Source organism: Chiloscyllium punctatum, chromosome 10 (genome assembly GCF_047496795.1).
Source record: "Chiloscyllium punctatum isolate Juve2018m chromosome 10, sChiPun1.3, whole genome shotgun sequence".
Taxonomy (NCBI): Eukaryota; Metazoa; Chordata; class Chondrichthyes; order Orectolobiformes; family Hemiscylliidae; genus Chiloscyllium; species Chiloscyllium punctatum.
Window position 1 is genome coordinate 62,245,563 of NC_092748.1, and position 24,757 is coordinate 62,270,319.

At 41.8% G+C, this 24,757-nt stretch overlaps 1 protein-coding gene across 2 annotated transcripts in view; it reads left to right on the top strand.

Annotated features, from left to right (window-relative positions):
* Positions 1-24,757, top strand: part of LOC140482229 (myosin light chain kinase, smooth muscle-like) — a 430,871-nt gene that overhangs the window by 132,925 nt on the left and 273,189 nt on the right. For both annotated transcript variants that reach the window (XM_072579340.1, XM_072579341.1), the window contains one exon: positions 22,398-22,578. In XM_072579340.1, coding sequence (XP_072435441.1) covers positions 22,414-22,578 — 165 coding nt within the window. In that variant the 5' untranslated portion in view covers positions 22,398-22,413. The remainder of the gene's footprint in view (positions 1-22,397; positions 22,579-24,757) is intronic.

The window sequence follows — 24,757 nt, forward strand, 5'->3', positions numbered from 1 at the left end:
CTGACATGAGTCTCCAGCCATTGGAGGAATACCTGAGGACTCTGACAGTCAGAGGACTGCTGGAGACCACACACTTGCTCAGCCATGAGCAGAAGCTGCTCCTTACTCGCCTGCTGTTGAGACATACTCAACCTGCAGAGTCTGGCAGGGGAAAACTATGCACTTGGCTAAAGGCACTGGATAAGTTGGAATGAAGGGTACATGAGTCCTTCAAAGTTCTCACTACTGTTGTGCCTCTGGCATACAAACATCTATAAAACCAGAAAACACAAGAACGGAAGTAGGCCATTTGGCCCATCAAGTCTGCTTCATCAATCAATGAGATCATGACTGATCTGATAATCCTCAACTCTATGGTCCTGCCTTTTCCCCATAATCCTTGATTCCCTTACTGATTAAACATTTGTCTATCTGAGCCTTGAATATTCTTAACAGCATACTCTCAACAGCCCAATACGCTAACGAATTCTAAAGGTTCACTATCTTCTGAGATAAGCAATTCCTCTTCATCCCTGTCTTATATTGGTCCTCCCTTAATCAGAGATTTCCACCTCTGGTTCAAGACTCTCCCCCTAGGAGAAACCTCTCAAGCCTCTAAGGAATTTATATATTTCAATAAGGTCAATTTCTCCTCATAAGAAGATCTTACCATGTTCAGGATCAACCAAATTAATTTTCTCTGGACTGTCTTCAATGCTTTACTGTCTCCATTGAAGGGGTGGTGTTTACCTTGGAGACCCAGGTCCAACAGAATACTCAGTGACTGCCAGATATATGCTCAGATGGCTTTAGTCATTGGTGCTCAGAACCAGTGGCATAGTGACGGGGAGACCAGAAACTCTAGACAACTTTCCTCTTAGGAAGTCAGGATCATGCCAGCAAGCACCTACAGAGAGCAGGAATGACAAACAGGCACTCCATCTCTTCTCAGGTCACTCAGAGGGGCCTTTCCCTGATAATTAGCCTGCCTTTGGGTGGGACATTCCCAGTAATCATTGGATCTCTCAACCAAAAAGCCTCAGGCCATGATGAGCCAAGTCTTTCATATCAGCAGCACCAATTACAGACTAAGCTCCCTCCATCCTAGTTGCAGAAATCAGAACTGCACCCCACATAGTGGGAGGAAGAGGATGAAGAAATCATCCTGAGGGCACATAGGAAGCACAGGTGCTACATCATTGTACATACATCACTGCTTTTGTCAATTACTTCTAAGTTGCATTTTTACAATGTTTGCTGTCAAATTATTTCCATTTTAGAACTTGGTTAAATCACTGGCATGTAAGAGATGAGGGTGAGAGTCCAGATTTGGTGATTTCATGCAAATCAGTTGTTCCCGTGTATGGACTTTTCAGTGAAGTACAGTGAGAAGCCCAATGGGTATCTCACATATCCAATGTTGTTAAGAGCATACAGTCAGTAGGAAGAGCACAAAGTACTTCATCACACAGGTTACATGCTGTCCTAGAGAACACTGAAGCACATCAAGGAACTAATACAGTCTCTAAGTTTGTTATAATTAATAATTCAAAAAAACGAAATACAATCTATCAAGCCAGATTTCAATCCAGGATCTGACTTCCTCAGTACTATCATAGCTAGAGTCATGACACCAGACCTTTCAATAAAGTCCAAGCACACACTTTCCTGTTAGAATTTTATTTCAATTAACCATACACACCATAACATGTAGCTACCTCCTACTGACTCTCCCTGTTAGAGAAATGAACACAAAAAATTGCAGATGCTGGAAATTTAAAACTAACCTGAAATTGCTGGAGAAACACAACAGCTCTGGCACCATCTATGGAGAAAAAGCAGAGTTAATGTTTTAGGTACAGTGACTCATATTCAGAACAGATCCTATATCACTGCATCATACATTATATTCCCTTGCCTAGGCTTTAAATTGTTAAATTGGTTCAGACCAACTAAGCTATCTTCCAGTGTTCTGGTTCATATCATCTTTGTAATACCTAAAGCAGTAATTGTAACGAGGTCAAGTGTATCACATAGAATATGAGTTCGCTGATTGGAGCTGTTAATATGGTCTAATCAGGGAGTCCTGGCTGACAGATATAAACTGGCGTGTCAGGGGTTTCTGCTCATTCTCGGAGCAGGCTCTGAGCTATCTGGGTCAGTGTCACCTCAAATGAACCTGCCTTCTCCAAGTGCTCGCTCTGTTAACAAGCTTTTTTTAAATACTCAAATTATGAGATGAATAGATAAAATTGACAGTCAGAATCTTTTTTCCAGAGTGGAAATATCTAATACTAGGGGTCATACGTTCAAGATGAGAGGGGGCAAGTTCAAAGAACATTGCGAGGAACAATTTTTTACACAGAGTGGTAAGTGTCTGAAACCACTGTCAGGGGTGCTGGTGGAGGCAGATACGATATGGGCATTTAAGGGACATTTAGATAAGCACATGTATATGTATGGAATGCAGGGATATGGACCACGGACAGGCAGAAGGGATTAATTTAATTTGGCATCATGTTCTGCACAACATTGTGGGCCAAAGGGTCTGTTCCTGTGCTGTATAGTTCTATGTTGTATGTTCATCTCACATTGGCTTCTTTCCAGATCACGTTAAGCTATGCCTTCTTGTTCTTCTTCCTTTTATGGATCCCATTGTGGTTCATAGTGACCAGATCTATAGCAAGTGTCAGTTGCTTTAGGTACTCTGGCTTCCAACTCTGACACACCAGGGAAGGAGAGGGAGCGTGACCTGGAATGCAACGTTTCAGGAGACAGTCACACCCCTTCGATTAACTACCTCGTATTGGATCAGTGGTCAGGGACAGGAGGGTGTGACTATGGTATAGGTACAGAGATCCAGGAGGTAATGCTGAAGGTGAGTCAGCCCTTAAACTTGTCTAACCGGTTTGAGATTCTTGCTTCCTGTGGAGGTGAGAGCTGGGGCCATAGGGAGGAAGAGCAAACTGATGATAGTGCCCTGGTACAGGGAACCATTCAAGATGGGGGACAAAAGAGAAATGTAGCAATTGGGGAGATTATAGTCAGGGGAATAGGCACTGTTTTCTGCTGGCAGGATCGAGAGTGCCACTGGCTGTGTTGCCTGCCTCATGCCTGAATTCAGGATATCTCATCAGGGCTGTAGAGGAACTTGTAGTGGTAGGGCAAAGATCCAATTGTTGTGTTCCGCATTGCTACCAATGATACAGGTAGAAAGAAGAAAGAGGTTCTGCTGAGGGTGTATGAGTAGCTAATGGCTAAATTAAATGCAGAATCAAAAAGGTAATAATATTTTGATTACAATCTAAATGAGTTAATTAGCACAGGGTCAACAAGATTAAAGAGGTAAATGCATAGCTCAAAGATTGATGTGGGAGAAATGGGTTTGAATTCATGAGAAATTGGCACCAGTACTGGTGTGATGGGCATCTGAACCATAGGGCTTTGAACTGATTAGTGGTGGGTTGGGTTCAGTTGCATGGAAAGTTATGGAAAAAATTAAAGGGGAGGAGGGTTCAGGAAAGATTTTTAAATTTTCCAGAACAAGTAACAGAATAAAAAGTATGGAAAGAGTCAGGTATCTAACTTTAGGCACAGCACATAAAGGGACAACTATGAGAAGGGGGCAGTCAATGCAGGACTGAGGGGTTTGTACTTAAATGTATGCAGTATATGCAGTTTGTAATTGGCAGGTACAATGTTGCGGGCATTACAGATGCATGGTTGCAACAGGATTAGGGCTGGGAACTGAATATCCAATGATACATGTCCTACTGAAAGTACAGGCAGATGGGCAGAGGGAACAGAGTTGTAAGTAACTAAATTAATTCAATAGAAACAACTGATAGTTGGAAGACATAGAAGCTATGTAGGCAGAGATTGGAAACCACAAAAGAAAAAAGACTCTGATGCAAGTTATGTACAGGTGTCCTAGTTGCAGTCAGGATGTGGGGAAGAAATATCGATCTATCTCTAAGATGAGATAGAAAAGGCATCTAAGAAAGGTACTGTAATGATGCTGGACTTCAATATGCAGGTGGACCCGAAAAGTCAGGTGTGGCATATCCCAAAAGAGGAATTTGTGGAATGTCTGCAAGATGATTTTTTGGAGTAGATTGTGATAGACTCCACTATTGAACAGGCAATTCTGGATTTGGTGATGTGAAAATGATGTAGATTTGATTAGGGAACCGAAGGTAAATGAACCCCCAGGGCCAGAGACATAAGATGGTAGAATGCAATTTGAGAAGGAGAAACTTAAATCAGAGGCAACGGTATTACAATTGAGTAAAGGTGAGCACAAAGACATGAGGAGGTACTGATCAGAGTTGATTGGAAGGGGAACCTAGCAGGGAAGATGGTGGAGCAATGACTGGAGTCTCTGGGGGTAGTTCAAGAGGCACGGCAGAAACTCATTCCAATGAAGAAGAAACATACCAAGGGGAGGATGAGGCAACAAGGGAAGTCAGGGACAGCATAAAAGCAAAAGCAAAATAAAACAAGGTGGTGATGATTAGTCGGGAGCCAGAGGCTTGGGATGCCCTTCAAAATCTACAGAAAGCAATGAAAAAAGTAATAAGAATAGAGAAGATGGAATATGAGGGTAAGCTAGCTAGTAATAAAAGAGAAGACTTCAAGAGTTATTTTAGCTATCTATAAGGTAAGAGAGAGGCAAGAGTGGATATTAGACCACTGGAAAATGCGGCTGGGGAAGTATAAAGGAGAACAAAGAAATGGCAGAGGAGCTGAACAGATACTTTGCATAAGTCTACACTGTAGAAGGCACCAGTAGCATACCAGAACTTTGAAGGTGTCAGGGTCAGAAGGAAATAACTGAAGAGATTATTGGCATTGATCGTTCAGGAATCACTGGAGTCAAAGAGTGTTCCAGAGGACTGGAAAATGGCTAATGTAACACTCCTGTTTAAGAAGAGAGAGAGGCAGAAGAAGGGAAACTATAAGCTGGTTAGCCTGACCTCAGTCATTGGTAAGGTTTTGGAGTCTGTTATTAAGGATGAGATCGTGGAGTACTTGGAAGGAGATGGTAAAATAGGGCTGAGTCAGAACAGCTTTATCAAGATGAGGTAAAAACAATAACTGCAGATGCTGAAAACCAAATACTGGATTAGTGGTGCTGGAAGAGCACAGCAATTCAGGCAGCATCGAACGAGCAGCGAAATCGATGGTTCGGGCAAAAGCCCTTCATCAGGAATAAAGGCAGTGAGCCTGAAGCGTGGAGAGATAAGCTAGAGGAGGGTGGGAGTGGGGAGAGAGTAGCATAGAGTACAATGGGTGAGTGGGGGAGGAGATGACGGTGATAGGTCAAGGAGGAGAGGGTGGAGTGGATAGGTCAAAAAGGAGATAGGCAGGTCGAACAAGTCCAGACAAGTCAAGGTGACAGTGATGAGCTGGAAGTTTGAAATAGGATGAGGTGGGGGAAGGGGAAATGAGGAAGCTGTTGAAGTCCACATTGATGCCCTGGGGTTGAAGTGTTCCGAGGCGGAAGATGAGGCGTTCTTCCTCCAGGCGTCTGGTGGTGAGGGAGCGGCAGTGAAGGAGGCCCAGGACCTCCATGTCCTCGGCAGAGTGGGAGGGGAGTTGAAATGTTGGGCCACGGGGCGGTTTGGTTGATTGGTGCGGGTGTCTCGGAGATGTTCCCTAAAGTGCTCTGCTAGGAGGCGCCCAGTCTCCACAATGTAGAGTAAACCACATCGGGAGCAATGGACACAATAAATGATATTAGTGGATGTGCAGGTGAAACTTTGATGGATGTGGAAGGCTCCTTTAGGGCCTTGGATAGAGGTGAGGGAGGAGGTGTGGGCACAGGTTTTACAGTTCCTGCGGTGGCAGGGGAAAGTGCCAGGATGGGAGGGTGGGTCGTAGAGGGGTATGGACCTGACCAGGTAGTCACGGAGGGAACGGTCTTTGCGGAAGGCGGAAAGGGGTGGGGAGGGAAATATATCCCTGGTGGTGGGGTCTTTTTGGAGGTGGCGGAAATGTCGGCGGATGATTTGGTTTATGCGAAGGTTTGTAGGGTGGAAGGTGAGCACCAGGGGCGTTCTGTCCTTGTTACGGTTGGAGGGGTAGGGTCTGAGGGCGGAGGTGTGGGATGTGGACGAGATGCGTTGGAGGGCATCTTTAACCACATGGGAAGGGAAATTGCATCTCTAAAGAAGGAGGCCATCTGGTGTGTTCTATGGTGGAACTGGTCCTCCTGGGAGCAGATACGGCGGAGGCGGAGAAATTGGGAATACGGGATGGCATTTTTGCAAGAGGTAGGGTGGGAAGAGGTGTAATCCAGGTAGCTGTGGGAGTCGGTGGGTTTGGGCGCCTCCTAGCAGAGCGCTTTAGGGAACATCTCCGAGACACCCGCACCAATCAACCAAACCGCCCGTGGCCCAACATTTCAACTCCCCCTCCCACTCTGCCGAGGACATGGAGGTCCTGGGCCTCCTTCACCACTGCTCCCTCACCACCAGACGCCTGGAGGAAGAACGCCTCATCTTCCGCCTCGGAACACTTCAACCCCAGGGCATCAATGTGGACTTCAACAGCTTCCTCATTTCCCCTTCTCCCACCTCATCCTAGTTTCAAACTTCCAGCTCAGCACTGTCTCCTTGACTTGTCCGGACTTGTCCGACCTGCCTATCTCCTTTTTGACCTATCTACTCCACCCTCTCCTCCTTGACCTATCACCTTCATCTCCTCCCCCACTCAACCATTGTACTCTATGCTACTCTCTCCCCACCCCCACCCTCCTCTAGCTTATCTGTCCACGCTTCAGGCTCACTGCCTTTATTCCTGATGAAGGGCTTTCGCCCGAAATGTTGATTTCGCTGCTCGTTGGATGCTGCCTGAACTGCTGTGCTCTTCCAGCACCACTAATCCAATATTTATCAAGGTGAGGTCATGCCTGACAGTCTTTTGGAATTCTTTGAGAAGGTAATGAGCAACTTAAACAAAGGAGAGCCAATGGACATAATGTATTTGGATTTCCAGAAGGCCTTTGACAAGGTACCACACAGGAGGTTGCTAAATAAGAGCCAATGGTGTCAGGGGAAAGGTACTGGCATGGATAGAGGATTGACAGACTAGCAGAAGGCAAAGAATAGGGACAAAGGATTCTTTTTCAGCATGACAGCAGTGATTAGTGGAGTTCCGCAGGGGCCAATATTGGGTCCACAACTATCAACTTAACACAATAGCGATATGAACGAAGGAACTGAGGGCATCATTGCTCAGTTTTCATATGACACAAAGATACTTGGGGGGATGAATAGTGTTGACAAAGTGGGCAGGCTGCAGAAGCACTTACACACACTAGGAGAATGGGCAAAGAAGTGGCAGATGGAATGCGATGTGGTAAAGTATGAGGTTATGAACTTTGGTAGGAAGAATATAGGCGTAGGCTATTTTCTAAATCAGGAAAGGCTTCAGAAATCTGAAGCACAAAGTGACTTAGGTGTCCTTGTTCAGGATTCTCTTAAGGTTAACATGCAGGTTTAGTTGGCAGCCAAGAAAGCAAATGCAAAGTATTCATTTCAAGAGGGTAGAATACAAGAGCAGAGATGTACTGCTGAGGCTGTATAAGGCTGTGGTCAGAACACACCGAGAAGAGTGTAAGCAGTCTTTGGCCACCCCACCGAAGGAAGAAGGGGTTTCAGAAGAGGTTTGCATAAACGATGAAATGAATAAAGGGCTTGTCATATGAGGAGCAGTTGAGCACTCTGGGTCTGTAGATTAGATTACTTACAGTGTGGAAACAGGCCCTTCAGCCCAACAAGTCCACACCGACCCACCGAAGCGCTACCCACCCATACCCCTACATTTATCCCTTCACCTAACACTATGGGCAATTTAGCATGGCCAATTCACCTGACCTGCACATCTTTGGACTGTGGGAGGAAACCGGAGCACCTGGAGGAAACCCACGCAGACACGGGGAGAATGTGCAAACTCCACACAGTCAGTTGCCTGAGGCGGGAATTGAACCAGGGTCTCTGGTGCTGTGAGGCAGCAGTGCTAACCACTGTGCCACCGTGCCATGAGTTTAGAAGGATCAAGGAAGCTCTGATTGATGCCAACAGAATATTGAGAGTCTGGATAGAGTGGATGTGGAGAAAACAGTTCCACTAGTAGGAGAGACTAGGACCTAGGGGCACAGCCTCAATGTGAAGGCAAGGCCCTTTAGAATTGAGATGAGGAGGAATGTGTGCAGAGGTTGGTGAATCTGTGGAACTCATTTCTGCAGAAGGCTGTGGAGGCCGAGCCATTGAGTGTGTTTAAGGCAGAAATAGATAAGTTCTTATTTAGTGAGGGGGTCAAGAATTACAAGGAGAAGGCAGGAGAATAGGGTTAAGAAACATATCAGCCAAGATTGAATGGAAGCGCAGGCTCAATGGGTTGAATCTGCTCCTAACAGTTCGGTCAACAGTCTCTCTCCATCTAGTCTATCCATCCCCCTCATGATTTTTAACACTTCTATCAGATCTCTACTTAACCTTCTTTACTTCAACCACTACAGTTGCAGTTTCAGTGACACTCAGTGCACAGTACTCCAGCTGAGGTCTGACAAATGTTGAGCATCATCTCATGGCTCTTGTACTCTGTACTTCTTCTGATAAAGCCAAAGATACAGTATACTTTAGAACATAGAACATAGAACATTACAGCGCAGTACAGGCCCTTCGGCCCTCGATGTCATACCAATGCGCCGACCTGTCATACCAATCTGAAGCCCATCTAACCTACACTATACCATGTACGTCCATATGCTTATCCAATGATGACTTAAATGTACTTAAAGTTGGTGAATCTACTGCCGTTGCAAGCAAAGCATTCCATACCCTTACTACTCTCTGAGTCAAGAAACTACCTCTGACATCTGTCCTAAATCTGTCACCCCTCAATTTAAAGCTATGCCCCCTCATGCTCGCTGTCACCATACTTGGAAAAAGGCTCTCCCCATCCACCCTATCTAACCCTCTGATTATCTTGTAGGTCTCTATTAAGTCACCTCTCAACCTTCTTCTCTCCAACGAAAACAACCTCAAGTCCCTCAGCCTTTCCTCGTAAGACCTTCCCTCCATACCAGGCAACATCCTAGTGAATCTCCTCTGCACCCTTTCCAAAGCTTCCACATCCTTCTTATAATGCGGTGACCAGAACTGTACACATTACTCCAAGTGCGGCCGCACCAGAGTTTTGTATAGCTGTAGCATAACCTCATTGTTCCGGAACTCGATTCCTCAATTAATAAAAGCTAAAACACTGTATGCCTTCTTAACAATCCTGTTAACCTGGGTGGCAACTTTCAGGGATCTGTGTACCTGGACACCAAGATCTCTCTGCTCATCTACACTCCCAAGAATCTTACCATTAGCCCAGTACTTTGCATTCCGGTTACTCCGACCAAAGTGAATCACCTCACACTTTTCCGCATTAAACTCCATTTGCCACCTCTCAGCCCAGCTCTGCAGCTTATCTATGTCTCTCTGTAACCTATAACATCCTTCATCACTATCGACAACTCCACCGACCTTAGTGTCGTCTGCAAATTTACTAACCCACCCTTCTATGCCCTCATCCAGGTCATTTATAAAAACAGCAGTGGACCCAACACGGACCCTTGCGGTACACCACTAGTAACTGGACTCCAGGATGAACATTTCCCATCAACCACCACCCTCTGTCTTCTTTCAGCAAGCCAATTACTGATCCAAACTGCTTTATCTCCCACAATCCCATTCCTCCGCATTTTGTACAATAACCTACTGTGGGGAACCTTATCGAACGCCTTGCTGAAATCCATATACGCCATTTACTCTCATCTACCTGTTTGGACACATACCCTTCACAAAACCGTGCTGACTATCCCTAATCAAATTATTCATTCCTATGTTATTATAAATCCTGTCTCTTATAACCTTTTCCAACACTTTACCAACAACTGAAGTAAGGTTCACTGGTCTATAATTACCAGGGTTGCCTCTACTCCCCTTCTTGAACAGGGGAACCACATTTGCTATCCTCCAGTCTTCTGGCATTATTCCTGTAGACAATGACAATTTAAAGATCAATGCCAAAGGCTCAGCAATCTCGTCCCTGGCTTCCCAGAGGATCCTAGGATAAATCCCATCTGGCCCAGGGGATTTATCTATTTTCACACTCTGCAGGATTTCTAATACCTCTTCTTTGTGAATCTCAATCCCACATAGTCTAGTAGCCTGTATTTCAGTATTCTCCTTGACGACATTGTCGTTTTCTAGAGTGAATACTGTCGAAAAATATTCATTTAGTGCTTCCCCTATCTCCTCTGACTCCACACACAACTTCCCACTACTATCCTTGATTGGCCCTAATCTCACTCTCTTACTTTATTGATTATTCTCTTAGCATAGCCTGCCCCTTTTAGTGATCTTTGCACATATACAGCCAGATCCCTCTGCTGCTCTTTAGAATTGTATCCTCTGTTTTATATTGTCTTTCAATGTTCTTTCTACCAAAATCCATCACTTCGCACCTCTCTGCATTGAACCCCATCTGCCCATTCCACCAACTTGTCTAAGTCCTTTTTGAGTTCTTCACTGCCCACCTCACAATTTAAAATTCTTAAAAGTTTTGAGACATCTGCAAACTTTGAAAATGTCCCCTTCGCAAAATCCAGATTATTTTTATATGAAATGAAAAGCAAGTTTCTCAATACCAACCCCTGGAGAACTCCACTACAAACCTTTCTTCAGCCTGAAAAATATCCATTGACCATTTGTGTTTGCTATTGCTCAGTTAATTTTGTATCCATGTTGCTACTTACCCTTTTATTCCATGATCTATAACTTCCCTCATAAGTCTGTTTTGTATTGTATCAAATGCTTTCTGGAAGTCCATGTACATAATTATCAACAGTTTCGCCCTTATTGAGCTTTCTATTACCTCTTTGAAAATCTCCAGAAAGCTGGATAAACTCAATTTTCTCTTTAGAATTCCATGCTTACTCTTCCTAATCAACTCACATTTTTCTAAGTGAAACTAATCCTGTTCTGAATAATTGTCCTTAGAAGCTACTGCTCCATTGAAGTTAAACTGATAGGACTCATCATTAGGCTTATCAATACAACCTTATTTGAACAAGGCCATAAATGTTTGTAATTTTCCAATCTTCAGGAAGCTCTTCCAAATCTAGGGAAGAGTGAAAGTTACGGTCAGTATCCTGCAAATTCCATTTTCACTTTCTTCAAAATCCTTAGATGCGTCTCATCCAGTCATGGTACCTTGTCAGCTTTTATGCATTGATAACTATTCAACACTTCCTTCTTATCAATTTTGACTCCTTCTGGTGGCAGTTTCCTCCCCAAGCACCATGGCCTAGGTAGCATCATCCTCTTTAGTAAGTACATTTGCAAATTTTCTGACATTAGGAGTAGGGCATTCAGCTCCTTGGCTGCTCTGCTATTCAATAGGATAATGGTGATCTTTGGCCTAACTCCATCTGCCTGCCTTGGACAAATATCCTTTGACACCCTTGCTTAATAAAAAATTGTCGGTCTAATAGAGATCTCACTCACTCTCACTGCTGACAAACTTTAATTTGTAAGACACATCCACAAATGTAAATTATTTCAAGTTGCCAATCTTTTGTTGAAAACTTTATTTCACTAGCCACAAGGAGATAATTTTTAAAAACTTACTAAAACTGCCAATCAAAGCACAGTCCACTGCTATGATAAATTAGGTAGGATTAACATAACTAAGCATTAAAAATGGGCTCAGTATAGTAACAAACCCTGAGAAATGTAATCAGTGGCATTTATTAATACTGAAAAAAACAAATTGCTTTTTTCCCCTGAGATACACCAGATGTCCCTCTCAAACAATGCAGTCCAGAATTAGGTGGGAGCATTTTCTTTAAGTGAAAGCTGCTCCAACTCTATAAAACCTGGAGGTGAAACAATTTCAGGAGCAGCTGACCATTCTTTTGTGATTCCTTACTTGGGATGAGGATTCCTCCAGGGCTCATGTCTTCTCTTATGTACTCCACTAAAATTGCAGAGTGTTTTAGTCTTCATAGCATTCGCAATGTACCAGTTGGGAGTGCTGATCACCAATGCGCTTATCACATGTTGGTGAAAATGGCCAGCAGTGAGAATGAGGGTGGCATCCTAGAATCAAGTCTTATCCACCATTTCTAAAGAACTCCTGGAGAAATTGAGGACTGCAAATGCTGGAGATTAGAGTTGAGAGTGTGGTGCTGGAAAAGCATAGCAGGCCAGGCAGCATCCCTTTCATCAGGAAGGGCTTTTGCCCGAAACGTCGATTCCCCTGTTCCTCGGATGCTATCTGATTCACTGTGAGGTATGCCAAATGTGACATTTATCAATTTTATTCATTTTCTATCCCCTATTGATTTTTGAATGACTTTGTGCAGTACTGTCAAATTTTAAACTGGAATGGCTGAAGAGTAAGACCAACATCCAATAAAGTCCAATTTCAATCCTGCATACGGAATTCACTGAACAACCCTGGGAAAGCTACTGTCTGCTGTTTGCAAGCATATTGACACCATAGTGAATGTGGTAACAGATTTAAACATTGGAATTCCCCTTTACCATCCTAGTTCCCTATACCAGCTGACAGTTATGAGACACATCAGGTCAGGATGAAAAATTTAGGGATGTTGCCTCTTAGAGATAGTTGGGAAATACTTCTTTGGACTTCCTGTTTCTGTGGGTATATAAAAGCAAATGTGGATCTATTGTAGGCAGAGGAAAGTGAAATTATAATGACAAATAAGGAAATGATATAGACATAGAGACATCAAATCATTATGCTGCTTCTGTATTCATGGACAAAATGCAAAACATTTTTTTTGGAAATAATGTGGATGTTCAGTCATAAAAATAAGTACGCAGGTACAGCAAGTATTTAGGGAGACAAATTAATTGTTTGTCTTTATTGCAAGGAGATGACACCGCACACACTGAGTGGATAGATTTTGTCTTCTCATTGAAAGGTAATATGCAGTTCTAGGATTGGAGACAGTTTGGAGAAGGTTAAACTCAGTTGATTCCTGGATGAGGGGATGCCTTGTGAGGAAAGATTCAGCAAGTTGGGCCTAGATACATTGGAGATTGGAAGAATGAGAGGTGATCTTTTTGAATCAAAGATTCTGAGGGGGATTGACAGGATACATTTTGAGAGAAATATTTCCTCTCACAGGGAATCTAGAACTAGGGGCCATAGTCTTAGAATAAGTGGTCTCCCATTTAAAATAAAAATGAGGTGGGATTTCTTCTCTCTGACAATCATTGATTTTTGCAATTTTCTGCTCTCCCTCATCCAGATAGCAGTGGAGATTTCCTCATCAAATTTGTTCAGAGCAGAGTTGGAAAGGTCTTTTTCTATATACAGAAAGTCAAAGTGTATAGGAATGCATTAGAGAGGGAGATGGAGAATGGAGTAATGGCAAGATGGTTATTGATGAAGATGTTTTGCATGCTCTCTTCATTGGTCAGACCCTTGAGTATCTGAGTTGGGATATTGTATTGCAGCTGTACAGGATGTTAGTCAGGCCACATTTGGAGTACTGCATTTTTACGACATGGGGTAAACCCTCCTCTTAATTTAAAAGCAGCAGCACAGAAAAGATTTATCCCGTGCAGCAATCTGTAAAACTTCGAGTGGCCAAGAACTATTTCAGATAAAAATTAACAACTTTATTTCTTAAAGTGTAACAGAGAATAATTAACTAGCAACTATTTACAAGTTCTTACTCTAAGCGATCTTTTCCCTTTCCTTCTATAATACTTGTCTGATAAAACTCTCAATTACAATTTACAAAACAAAACGTCTTATCTCAAAAACAGGCAGCTTTCGTTCTTTTGGTATTTCAGTCTTCTTTTCTTCTCCCTGGGGATCCTGCTTCACAGGTTACTGATTGATCAAGGTATCTTTTAAGGGCAGTGTGTGTGTGTGTGAGTGAGTCACACACACACACACACACACACACACACACACACACACACAGAGTGATTGGGCCACTCCTCCACACACACACACACACACACACACACACAGTGATTGGGCCACTCCTCCAAACACACATACACACACATACACACACACACACACACACACACACGCACAGTGATTGGGCCACTCCTCCACACACACACAGTGATTGGGCCACTCCTCTACACACACACACACACACGCACAGTGATTGGGCCACTCCTCCACACACACACAGTGATTGGGCCACTCCTCTACACACACACACACACACACACAGTGATTGGGCCTAAGTTTATCACCAGTTTTGCTTTTCGTAGTGGTCCAAAGAGCTCTGCCAACTGTACCATGTGATCTTTCCAGGACTTACTATTTTCTGGGCAGTGTGCAGATATCATTGGCTTGGCAGTTCTCCTCTCAACTGTTCAATTTTCCCCAGTCTTGTACCCCCCAACACATCAGATTGTGTCATTGACTTTTAAAATTGTCAACATACTAAATTCAAACTGGATTGGAGTTTGGTATTTTTTTCGGGATATAATTTAAACTGATTGGCCTAATTTGAATCTGCTTTGTCATTTCCAGGCAACCAGCTGTTTGACCAAATGTTACATTATATATTTTTTTCAGAACACTTGGTTCTTTAGATTAGATTAGATTACTTACAGTGTCGAAACAGGCCCTTCGGCTCAACAAGTCCACACCGCCCCGCCAAAGCGCAACCCACCCATACCCCTTACCTAACACTAGGCGCAATTTAGCATGGCCAATTCACCTGACCTGCACATTTTTGGACTGTGGGAGGAAACCGGAGCACCCGGAGGAATGTGCAAACTCCACACAGTCAGTCGCCTGAGGCGGGAATTGAACCCAGGTCTCTGGCGCTGTGAGGCAGCAGTGCTAACCACTGTGCCACCATCAGGTAGTTCTGTTGCTTTTAACTCTCTTAAAGGTACAGTACACCAACATCTTTATAACACTTCCCCTCTTAAGAAAAAATGAACCATCATAATGAAAAGATGGCTTCATTTTTTTTCTCTACTTTTAAAACACATTACCTGAACATACAGATAACTTTAATACAAGTTCACATTAACTTTCATATATGAAACAACATTAAATAAAGACAAATCTCATCTAATCTCGTCAGTTAAATCCGCGATAATGCATCTGTGATTACATTCTTCCGACTCACAACATGTATGATTTTTAAATTAAAAGTCTGAAACATAAGATCCCAATGAAATAGTCTCATATTCTTGTCTTTAAAGCATTCTAAGAAAGTAAGCAGGTTGTGATCCGTGTACACAACCGTCTCTGACACATTGTTCGTGACATGCACATTAAAATGTTGTAAGGCCAGTACCAATCTCAATATTTCCTTTTCAATTGTGGAGTATTTCCTCTGGTGGGTGTTGATCTTCTTCATAAAGTAACCACCTGGCAGTTCAATCCCATCCTCATCTCCCTGTACGAATACAGCTCCAACCCCAATGTCACTAGCATCGATGGCAACTTTAAAAGGTTTTGACAAGTTTGATGTAGCTAAAACTGGTTTGGTGGTTAATATGGCTTTCAAATGGTCGAATGCCTCCTGGCATTGTTCTATCCACTGAAACTTTGTGTTCTTCCTCAGTAAATCGGTGAACAGTGCCACTACACTTCTGAAGTTTGGAACAAACTTCCGATAGGATCAACCGAATCCTTAGAATCAAAGCACTTCTTTCTTCAAGGTTGGTCATGGAAATTCCTCAATAGCCTTCGTCTTTGCGTTCAACCTTCCATGACTGATGTTATGTTGCAGGAACAACACCTCTGCTTTAGCGAATTCCATTTTATTTAAGTTTATCACCAGTTTTGCTTCTCGTAGTGGTCCAAAGAGCTCTGCCAACTGTACCATGTGATCTTTCCAGGACTTACTAAAGATCACTACGTCATCCAAATAGACTGCACAGTTTGTTAACCCAGCCACAACTCTGTTCATGAGTCTTTGGAATGTGGCGGGTGCGTTCTTGATTCCAAAGGGCAGCACTTTAAACTGTAAAGGTACCTTCCAGTAACCACGCATCATGTCTAACTTGGTGATGGGACTGGCTTGTCTGACTTGCTTGATACAGTCCACCAATCTAGGAATTGGATACTAGTCCAATTTTGTGATGACATTGACCTTCCAATAATCCAGGCAGATTCGTTGAGTCCCGTCCAGTTTGGGAACTAAGATGATCAGCTAACTCCACTCGCTCTGGCTTAGTTTGATGATGTTCTCATCAAGCATGGCCTCCACCATCTGGACCTGCCTGGCTTCGAAAGGAATAAGCTGATATGGCTGCTATTTTATTGGAGCAGTATTTCCTACATCTACTTCATGTACAATAACATTGGTCCTCCTCTTCAGATTCTTACATCTCTCCTTATACTGCAGTAACTAATCCTTCAACTGTATTCTATGCTCCTGAGACAGATAGCTTACTAACCTATCTCACTCCTCAAGGACGTCTTCAATTTTTAATCTATTTTGCGGCACATCAAAATTTGCATCATCTGGATTTGATTCCTCACTCTGCAGGGCAGTAACACCTGCTTCTCTAGTTCTTTCTCTCTAGTATAATACTGTTTCAACATGTTCACATGACATATCCGATACCTTTTTTTTTGACCTGGCATCTTTCCTAGATAGTTTTTCAACTTGATAGGGGCCACTAAACCTGGCTTTGAAGGGACCTCTTACCACTTTTATCTGCTACCTGTTTCGTTCTACACTGTACCCTCTTTAGGTGCTGTTTAGCTAACTCACCTACTCAGATTAGTCTCTCCCTCACCTCCGATACATAATCTAAGTGTGAAATCTCCGACTTTGGTCCTGTCAATTTTTCTTTAATTAATTTCAAAGAGCCTCTCACTTCATGACCGAATATTAACACAAAGGGAGTGAACTGAGTAGATTCATTTGGGGTATGTCTAACGGCAAACAATATGAATGGGATACCTTTATCCCAATCGTTCGGGTAATCCTGACAGTTTGCTCTCAACATGGTCGTCAAGGTCTGATGCCACCTTTCTAAAGCTCCCTGGGATAGAGGATAATATGCACTGGATTTGAAGTGCTATATGCCTAAGTTATCCATAACCTCCTTAAACAGCCTAGCAGTAAAATTTGAACGTTGGTCCAACTGAATCTCTCTGGGTAGCCCATACCGTGTGAAGAAAGCTACCAACTCCTCTATTACCCTTTTTGCCTTGATACTCCATAATGGAATTACCTCTGCAAATCTGGGAGACATATCCATTATGGTTAACAAATACTGGTTCCCACTTTTTGTTCTTGGGAGGGTATCTACACAATCAATTATAACCCACATGAAAGGTTCTTCAAATGTGGGAATTGGCAACAAAGGTGCTGGTTTTATTACTGCCTGTGGCTTACCTACCGTTTGGTATGTATGATACATTCAGCAAAAGTTAACCACGTCCTTGTGCATTCCAGGCCAATAAAAACGTTTTTGTACCTTAGCCTGAGCCTTTTGTAACCCTAGGTGTCCTCCTACAGTTAGTTCATGTGCTACCCATAACACCTCCTGTCTGTATGCTACCGGCAACACAATCTGGTGCACTTTGGCCCATTTCTCCTCTGCACTAGCCTGCTGTGGTCTCCATTTCTGTTTTAGGATTTTATCTTTCAGATTATAAACCTCCAGAATATTCTCTGCCTCCTTTTCAGAGTACACATCCACATCTTTTATCATCTTGGCTTGCTGTTGCTGTTGCAAGTCTTTTAGTCTTTCAGGAGTAAACACTTCTGTCTGACCCTCTGCCTGTTCAGGTTTTTCCTGCACCATCATGTCAAGCAGGGTGTTCGCTAACTGAATCTCAACTCCTTCATCTTTATCTTTAAGTTTCACTTCATGTTGTGACTTATGATAACGGGATCTAGTTACCACACAGTCTGGGAAAATACCAGGATATTTCAGTTTTAACTCCTCAGTTTCTTGGTCTTCCTTGGGCTTCTCCACATCAATGGGTATCACTCCCACCTTGGATCCTGCCAAATCATTCCCAAGAACAAACTGAATTCCTAGAACTGACAGTCTGTCAATCACTCCCACTGTAACTTCCCCACTCTTGAGTTGGCACTCCAACCTGATCTTACATAGGAGAACATGAGATTTCTGTCCATCTATCCCACAAAGTACCACACTCTCGAGCAACAGATCAGAAACAGTGCATATTCGCTCATCCCTTACTATCAGCGACTGGGTAGATCCTGTACCTCTCAAAATTATAATTTCTTGTCCTTCTCCCCCAGTTCTTTCTGAGTAAACTTTACCCACAGAGGCAAATTCTTTGTCGAGATCAGGTACTAACCACATACCCAACCCCTGCCTAGGCTGTGCACTCTCCTGAAGCTCCTCAGCTCTTCTTGGGGTCTCCTTACTACCTTCACTAATGCCACTGGTTAGCTTCTTTTACCACATCTTTTCCCGAAGTGCCTTTCTTTAATGACCAGCACTGTGACTTTACGTGTCCCACTTTACCACAATGGAAACACCTGAGGCTTTTCACCTCCTTTCTATCCTCTTGGGCTTCTTTTATATTCTGTAGTAAATTCTTACCAGTGCTCTCTACTCTTGGTTTTGTAGTGTAGGATCTCCCTTTCTCTCAACTTCTATCCGTCACAGGGTGAAATTCTGGCCGGAAGCTCGTCTTATGCCCCAACATATATTCATCTGCTAATTCTGCTGTCCTTCTCACTTCCTGAACTTTCTGTTCCTCCAGGTGAATTCTTACCATCTCTGGAAGTGAGTTCTTAAACTCCTCCAGCAGAATAATCTCTCTTAAAGCCTCAAAACTCTTATCTATTTTCAAAGCACTTACCCATCATCAAAATGACTATGTTTAATTCTTTGAACTCAACATAAGTCTGACCTGTTTCCTTCTTTATGTTTCTGAACTGCTGTCTATATGCTTCTGCTAACAATTCATGAGCATTTAAAATAGCCTATTTGACCTCTTCATAATCCCTTGACACGTCATTGGACAGTGTGGCAAATGCCTTACTACATCTGCTCACCAGTTTAGTCTGAACTAGCATTACCCATAAATGCTTGGCCCACTCCATCTGCTGAGCAAATGTTTAAAATGAAATAAAGAAGGTTTCAACATTTTTCTCATCAAAATTTGGCAGAGTTTTGACATATTTATATTTTTACTACCTGCTCTTTTAATCTCCATCCTGTTAACTTGACTTTGGTGATGAAGTCACAACTTCTCAAGTTCAAATTCTCTCTCTTTTTGTCTCTCCTCTTCTTCTCACGCTATTTGCTCAGCTAAGAACCTTCTCTCTCTCTCTCTTTGTCCTCTCTCTCTCTCTCTTTCATCTTTCTCTCTTTCTTTCATTCTCCCTTTGTTTATCTTCTAACTCAATTTTCCTCAATTGTAATTTAACTTTTTCTACCTCTACTGCGTTTGTCTGTTTCTCTGATACACCTAGTGTTTGAGTAATTCCCTTACAATTTCAGCTTGACCTTTGTCCTTAGTTAAACCCAAATCTAATTTATATGCCTTTTTTACTTTCCTTCTAACATTTCTTGGCAAATTTGAGAATCACCTTCAAATCCCAGAACCTCTTTCACAATTTTAGGAGGCATTTCTCTCACTTTTAATTTAATCAACCACAAGTCACCAAACTGAAACAAATTGTTTCACATATGTTTGTTTTAAAGATCTAAGACACTAACCTGCAAGTGTTTAAATCTGCTGGGAGTTTTTGTATCCCCAAATCTATTCAAGTCTATCTAAACCAGTTCAAATCCTGACAGTGTACTCCCAAACTATTTCAACATGGGATACTCCGTCCTGCTTAGTTTAAAATCAGCAACACAGAAAAGATTTATCCCATGCAGTAATCTGCAAAAAATTGAGTGGCCAAGAACTATTTCAGGTAAAAATTAACAACTTTATTTTTTAAAGTATAACAGAGAATAATTAACTAACAACTATTTACAAGTCCTTACTCTAAGCTATCTGTTACCTTTCCTTCTATAATACTAGTCCAATAAAACTCCCAATTACAATTTATAAAACAAAATGTCATCTCAGATCGAGGCAGCTTTTGTTCTTCTCAGTATTTCGGTCTTCTTTTCTTCTTCTTAGGGATTCTGCTTCACAGGTTACTGATCGATAAAGGTACCTTTTAAGACGGCTTTTTTTCTGGGCAGTGTGCAGATGTCATTGATTTGGCAGTTCTCCTCTCAACTGTTCAATTTCCCCCGGATTTATACCCCCAAAACATCGGATCATGCCATTGGCTTTTAAGATTGTCTATATACTAAATTCAAAATGGATCGGATTCTGGTGTTTTTGGGGTATAATTTGAACTGATTGGCCTAATTCAAATCTGTTTTGCCATTTCCAGGCAACCAGCTAATCAAGTTGTTCCACCAAATTTTACATTTTTTTTTCAGAACACTTGGTTCTGTCAAGTAGTTCTGGTGCTTCTAACTCTCTTAAAGGTACAGTACACCCACATATTTATAACATGCATACAATTTTGGTTGCCCTACTACAGGAAAGATGTTATTAAACTTAAAAAGGTGAAAACAAGTTTTACAAGAACTGGAGGGTGAGAGTTGTAAGGAGAGGCTAGATAACATTTTTTACTGGAGTGTAGGAGATTAAGGTTTATAAAGGTTTCTAAAATCATGAGGGGCACGGATAAGGTGAATTGCAAAAGTATTTTTCCTGGAGTAAGGAAATTAAAAACTGGAGGACATATTTGTAAGGTGAGAAGAGAAAGATTTGGAAGGGACCTGAGGGGCAACTTTTTCATACAGAGGGTAGTTCGTATGTGAAATGAACTGCGAGAGGAAGTGGTAGATGCAGGTACACTTGCAACATTTGAAAGACATTTGGACAGGTACATGAATAGGAAAGGCTTAGAGGGATACGTGCCAAACATAGGCAGATGAGACTCGTTTAGTTTGGGAAACCTGGTCAGCATGGACCAGTTTGACCAAAGGGTCTGTTTCCATGCTGTAAGACTCTTAAGACTGTAAATCCGTTCTACTAATTTATAAATTATGAGCAGGATAGACTACTCATCCCCTTTGAACCTGCTCTGTCATTCAATAAGTTGATGCCTGATCTGGTTGCAACCTCAACGCTAAATTCCTGCTTAACCCCAGTAATGATTCATCCTCTTTGCTATCAAGAATCCTGTTGATTGGTGGAGTCAGGTTAATATCTAAACAGTTCTTATGTTTTTGTGTTTTAGCGAGAATGGCGAGCTGACAGCAATCAATATAAGTAAAGAAATAGTACTGGACTTAAAATAGTGTCCAATTCCCTGGACTTGACAATCTGTATCTCATGGTTTTAAAAATGTCTAGACGTCAAATGAGTGGATGCATTGCATAACCCCACTGTGTAAGAAAGGAGGAAGAGAGAAAATGGGAAAATACAGACCAGTTAGCTCAATATCTATAGTAATCCTGGGACCCTGTCATATGCTTCTGAACTTGCTTTGGAAGGGAGGAGGCTTTGCATTATTAAAAAATAGCCATTGAAAATTCATCAAACAAGGTGTCATACCCAAATCTCAGCAGCATCTGTGCTTTTTTTCATTTGTGCGAAGGAAGACCAGAGTATTATGAAAATTTGACCTCATTTTCTATAATTACGAATTTTGGAGCTCTAAATGTCTGCCCAGTCACTATATGAAAGAGATTTAATAGCATAAACAACCGGAGTTGGCTCTTGGAATAAAGATTCTGGAAAGAGAACAGGAAGAAAACAGTCATTAAACATTCTCAATGTTTTTCAGTGTAACATTAACTTGCTGAAATAAGCTAGTGCCTATAATCACTGCACAAGAGAATGTGCTTACCCCTCAGGAGCCAATTGCTAAACATTGGAAAATTGTTATGCTTTCAGCATGTAAATAACCAGTTACCCGCTGCCATCCAAAACAACGTGTGGAGGAATTCATTGGATAATAATTCATCATTCCACTCAAATGCTGAAAATAAATTACCAGCCACTTCCTTCTAGAAATAAATCATGAAGCAGGCAGACATTGAGCAATTTCGCCACTTTTGAAACTGAAGATTGTTGCTGTCCTTAAATATATTCATACTTGTACTGCTCTTTAAATTTATATAATAGTTATATATCACCTGAATTGTTCTGGACAAGAAATAACTGGATGAACCTCTCTCTGGATTTAATATCCATTCCTATGGGAATCCATGTTTCAGTAAAAGTTGTGATTTCCAAGAAAACCACCACAACTTTAAGTGAGGGCTTACTGTCATCTAATTTTTAAATGATTATCATTTCTGGCGGTTTGCCAATGTGAATTGTATGTTTTTCAAAGTGTTCATGCTAAATAGTACCAAACTTTTCTTTCCCATCAGATTTGGATAATTAACCATGGGCGATGTTAAGATTGCTCAAAATGCCACTCGTATTTCCAAAACAACGTTAACTTTGGAAAGACCCCAGGCTGATACCTACCCTCCTGAAGTACCAGCGTTCACACTGCCTCCAAGAAATCTGCGGATTCCCACTGGTGGAACAGCCAGGTTTGATGGAAAGGTAAGAATGTTGTGTGAAAGCTCGTCTGAAACCCTATTATCTTGCAGTGCACTGCTACATGTGCTAATAAAATAACTTTTGGGATGAATGGAGCACCTTTCTGCATTTACATTTCACCTTGTGTCACAAACCACTGTACAATGTCAGAAACACAGCAACCATTTTCACCACACAAGCTACCACAAACAACAATATGCCATTGAGTACTTGGTCTGTTTTAGTGTTAAGGGATAAACATTGGCCAACACATTGGAAGAATTTCCCTGCTGTTTTTCAAAGTAGTGCCATGGGATCCTTTATGTACATTTGGAGACAGACCTTGGCTTAATGTGTCACCTGTGACAACGCAACACATCTTCTTCCCCCGAGTACCACAATCCTGCACGATACTGTTAACCTAGATGTTATGCTCAAATTTCTAGAGTGAGACTTGGACCCATAGGCCTCTGACTCAGAGGTGAGAACACTGCCAACTGAACTACTGTTGATGCCGATCCACTCAAATGTGGAAAACAAATTAACAAGCCATTTTCTCATGAAAGTATATCTTTGTACAGAAGAATTTAAAATGCATCAATGACTTGACATCTGGCATCAGAAATGGAATGCTCTTGATAAGTAAAACAGATATACTATATTTTCACTTGTTTATATTTGATGACAATTGACAGTGTGGCTATGATAAAGTATAGCATTTGAAAAATGTAAATAGCAGGCATGTTATTTCTTGCTGATTCCTTATCTCTAACTGTAAGGAAATTAACTTAAAAAAGGTTAGCAATGTAATTGTTTGCTGGGAAACTGTGCTGCACTGAGTATATGATAAGTAAAAGTATGTTCCAACTTTTCATCCTGCCTCATGCAAATTGATTAATGGTGATGGGAGAGTATTGTTATAAAGCTACCAATTAATTAATGGATTCTGTATGATGTACAACAGAATAAAAAGACAAATACTTTTCAAAACTATTCAGAAACGCAGGGCCTGATTTTGCTCACACTCCCTAGCAGGAATGAGATGTTGGTAATTTAATAATTGTGTTGTTTTTACTATCCTGTTCTTAAATTCAATGTCAGCTCCCAAGATTCTACTCAGAGCTTTCACTGGCCTACCCAGGCACAGACTGGATTTCTATTAAAATATTTCTTGGGATCAATAGGGCCACCATTTTTCCTATGCCTTATTGAAAAATAATCAGCATGAATTAGAGATTTAACAGGTTAAAACTGCAATTTTTTTAAATATAGCAAGTTTTTAAATATAGCAACTTATACCAGTATTGGACTGCATAACTGTCAATGTGCTTTTTAGCAGTGTTCTCTCCAGCTCTGTTTGACAGGTAGAATAGATTACTGAAATAACACATTCTGTCAATTCTACCAAGTCTCCATGTAGTCCCTTAATAGTTCTTTGGAGAGTGCAATTATCTGGTGTGGCAACAGGCATATTAAAAAGAGAGGTGTCAACCTGGTGAAGCTACAACACAGTACTAAAAGGTGAAGTCACCATAGTCCTACCAGACCATAGGGCTACACTGTCGTTATAGAGAGACAATTGGTGATGATTTAACCTGAGAGTCACTATGCCTCAAGTGAGGGGAGATGTCAAGAAGGAGAATCCTTCATAGTAGCCTCAGCTAGTGGAGGAATTGAACACATGACTGTTGATAATTCTCTGTATTACAAGCTAGCTCTCCAGCCAATTGAACTAGACCAACTCTATTTTCATGCCAGCTAGAATAAGCAGCATGTGATAGAAAGAGTTAAGTGGTTCCAGAACAAATGGATTAGTTCTGAACTTTTCAGTCCTGTCATATCTAGTCATGAATTGTGGTAGAAAATTGAACTATAATCAGAAGAGAAGGCACCACAAGTATCCTTATCCTCATAGACAGGGAGCACAGCATATCAGTACAGAAGACAAGAGTGCAGCATTTGCACCTATCACCAGACAGAAGTGCCAAATGGTTGGTCCACCTCAGCCTCATCCTAATTGTCCTCTGTCAGAAGTACCAGTCCTCAACCATTTTAATTCAGTCCATGTGATATCAAGAAATAACTCAAGGTGCTGAATTATGTGAAGCCTTTGGGCCCTGACAAAATTATGGCAATAATACTGAAGACTTGTACTTCAGCACTACCCAAAACACGAGCCAAAATAAAACAAAGACACTGCTGG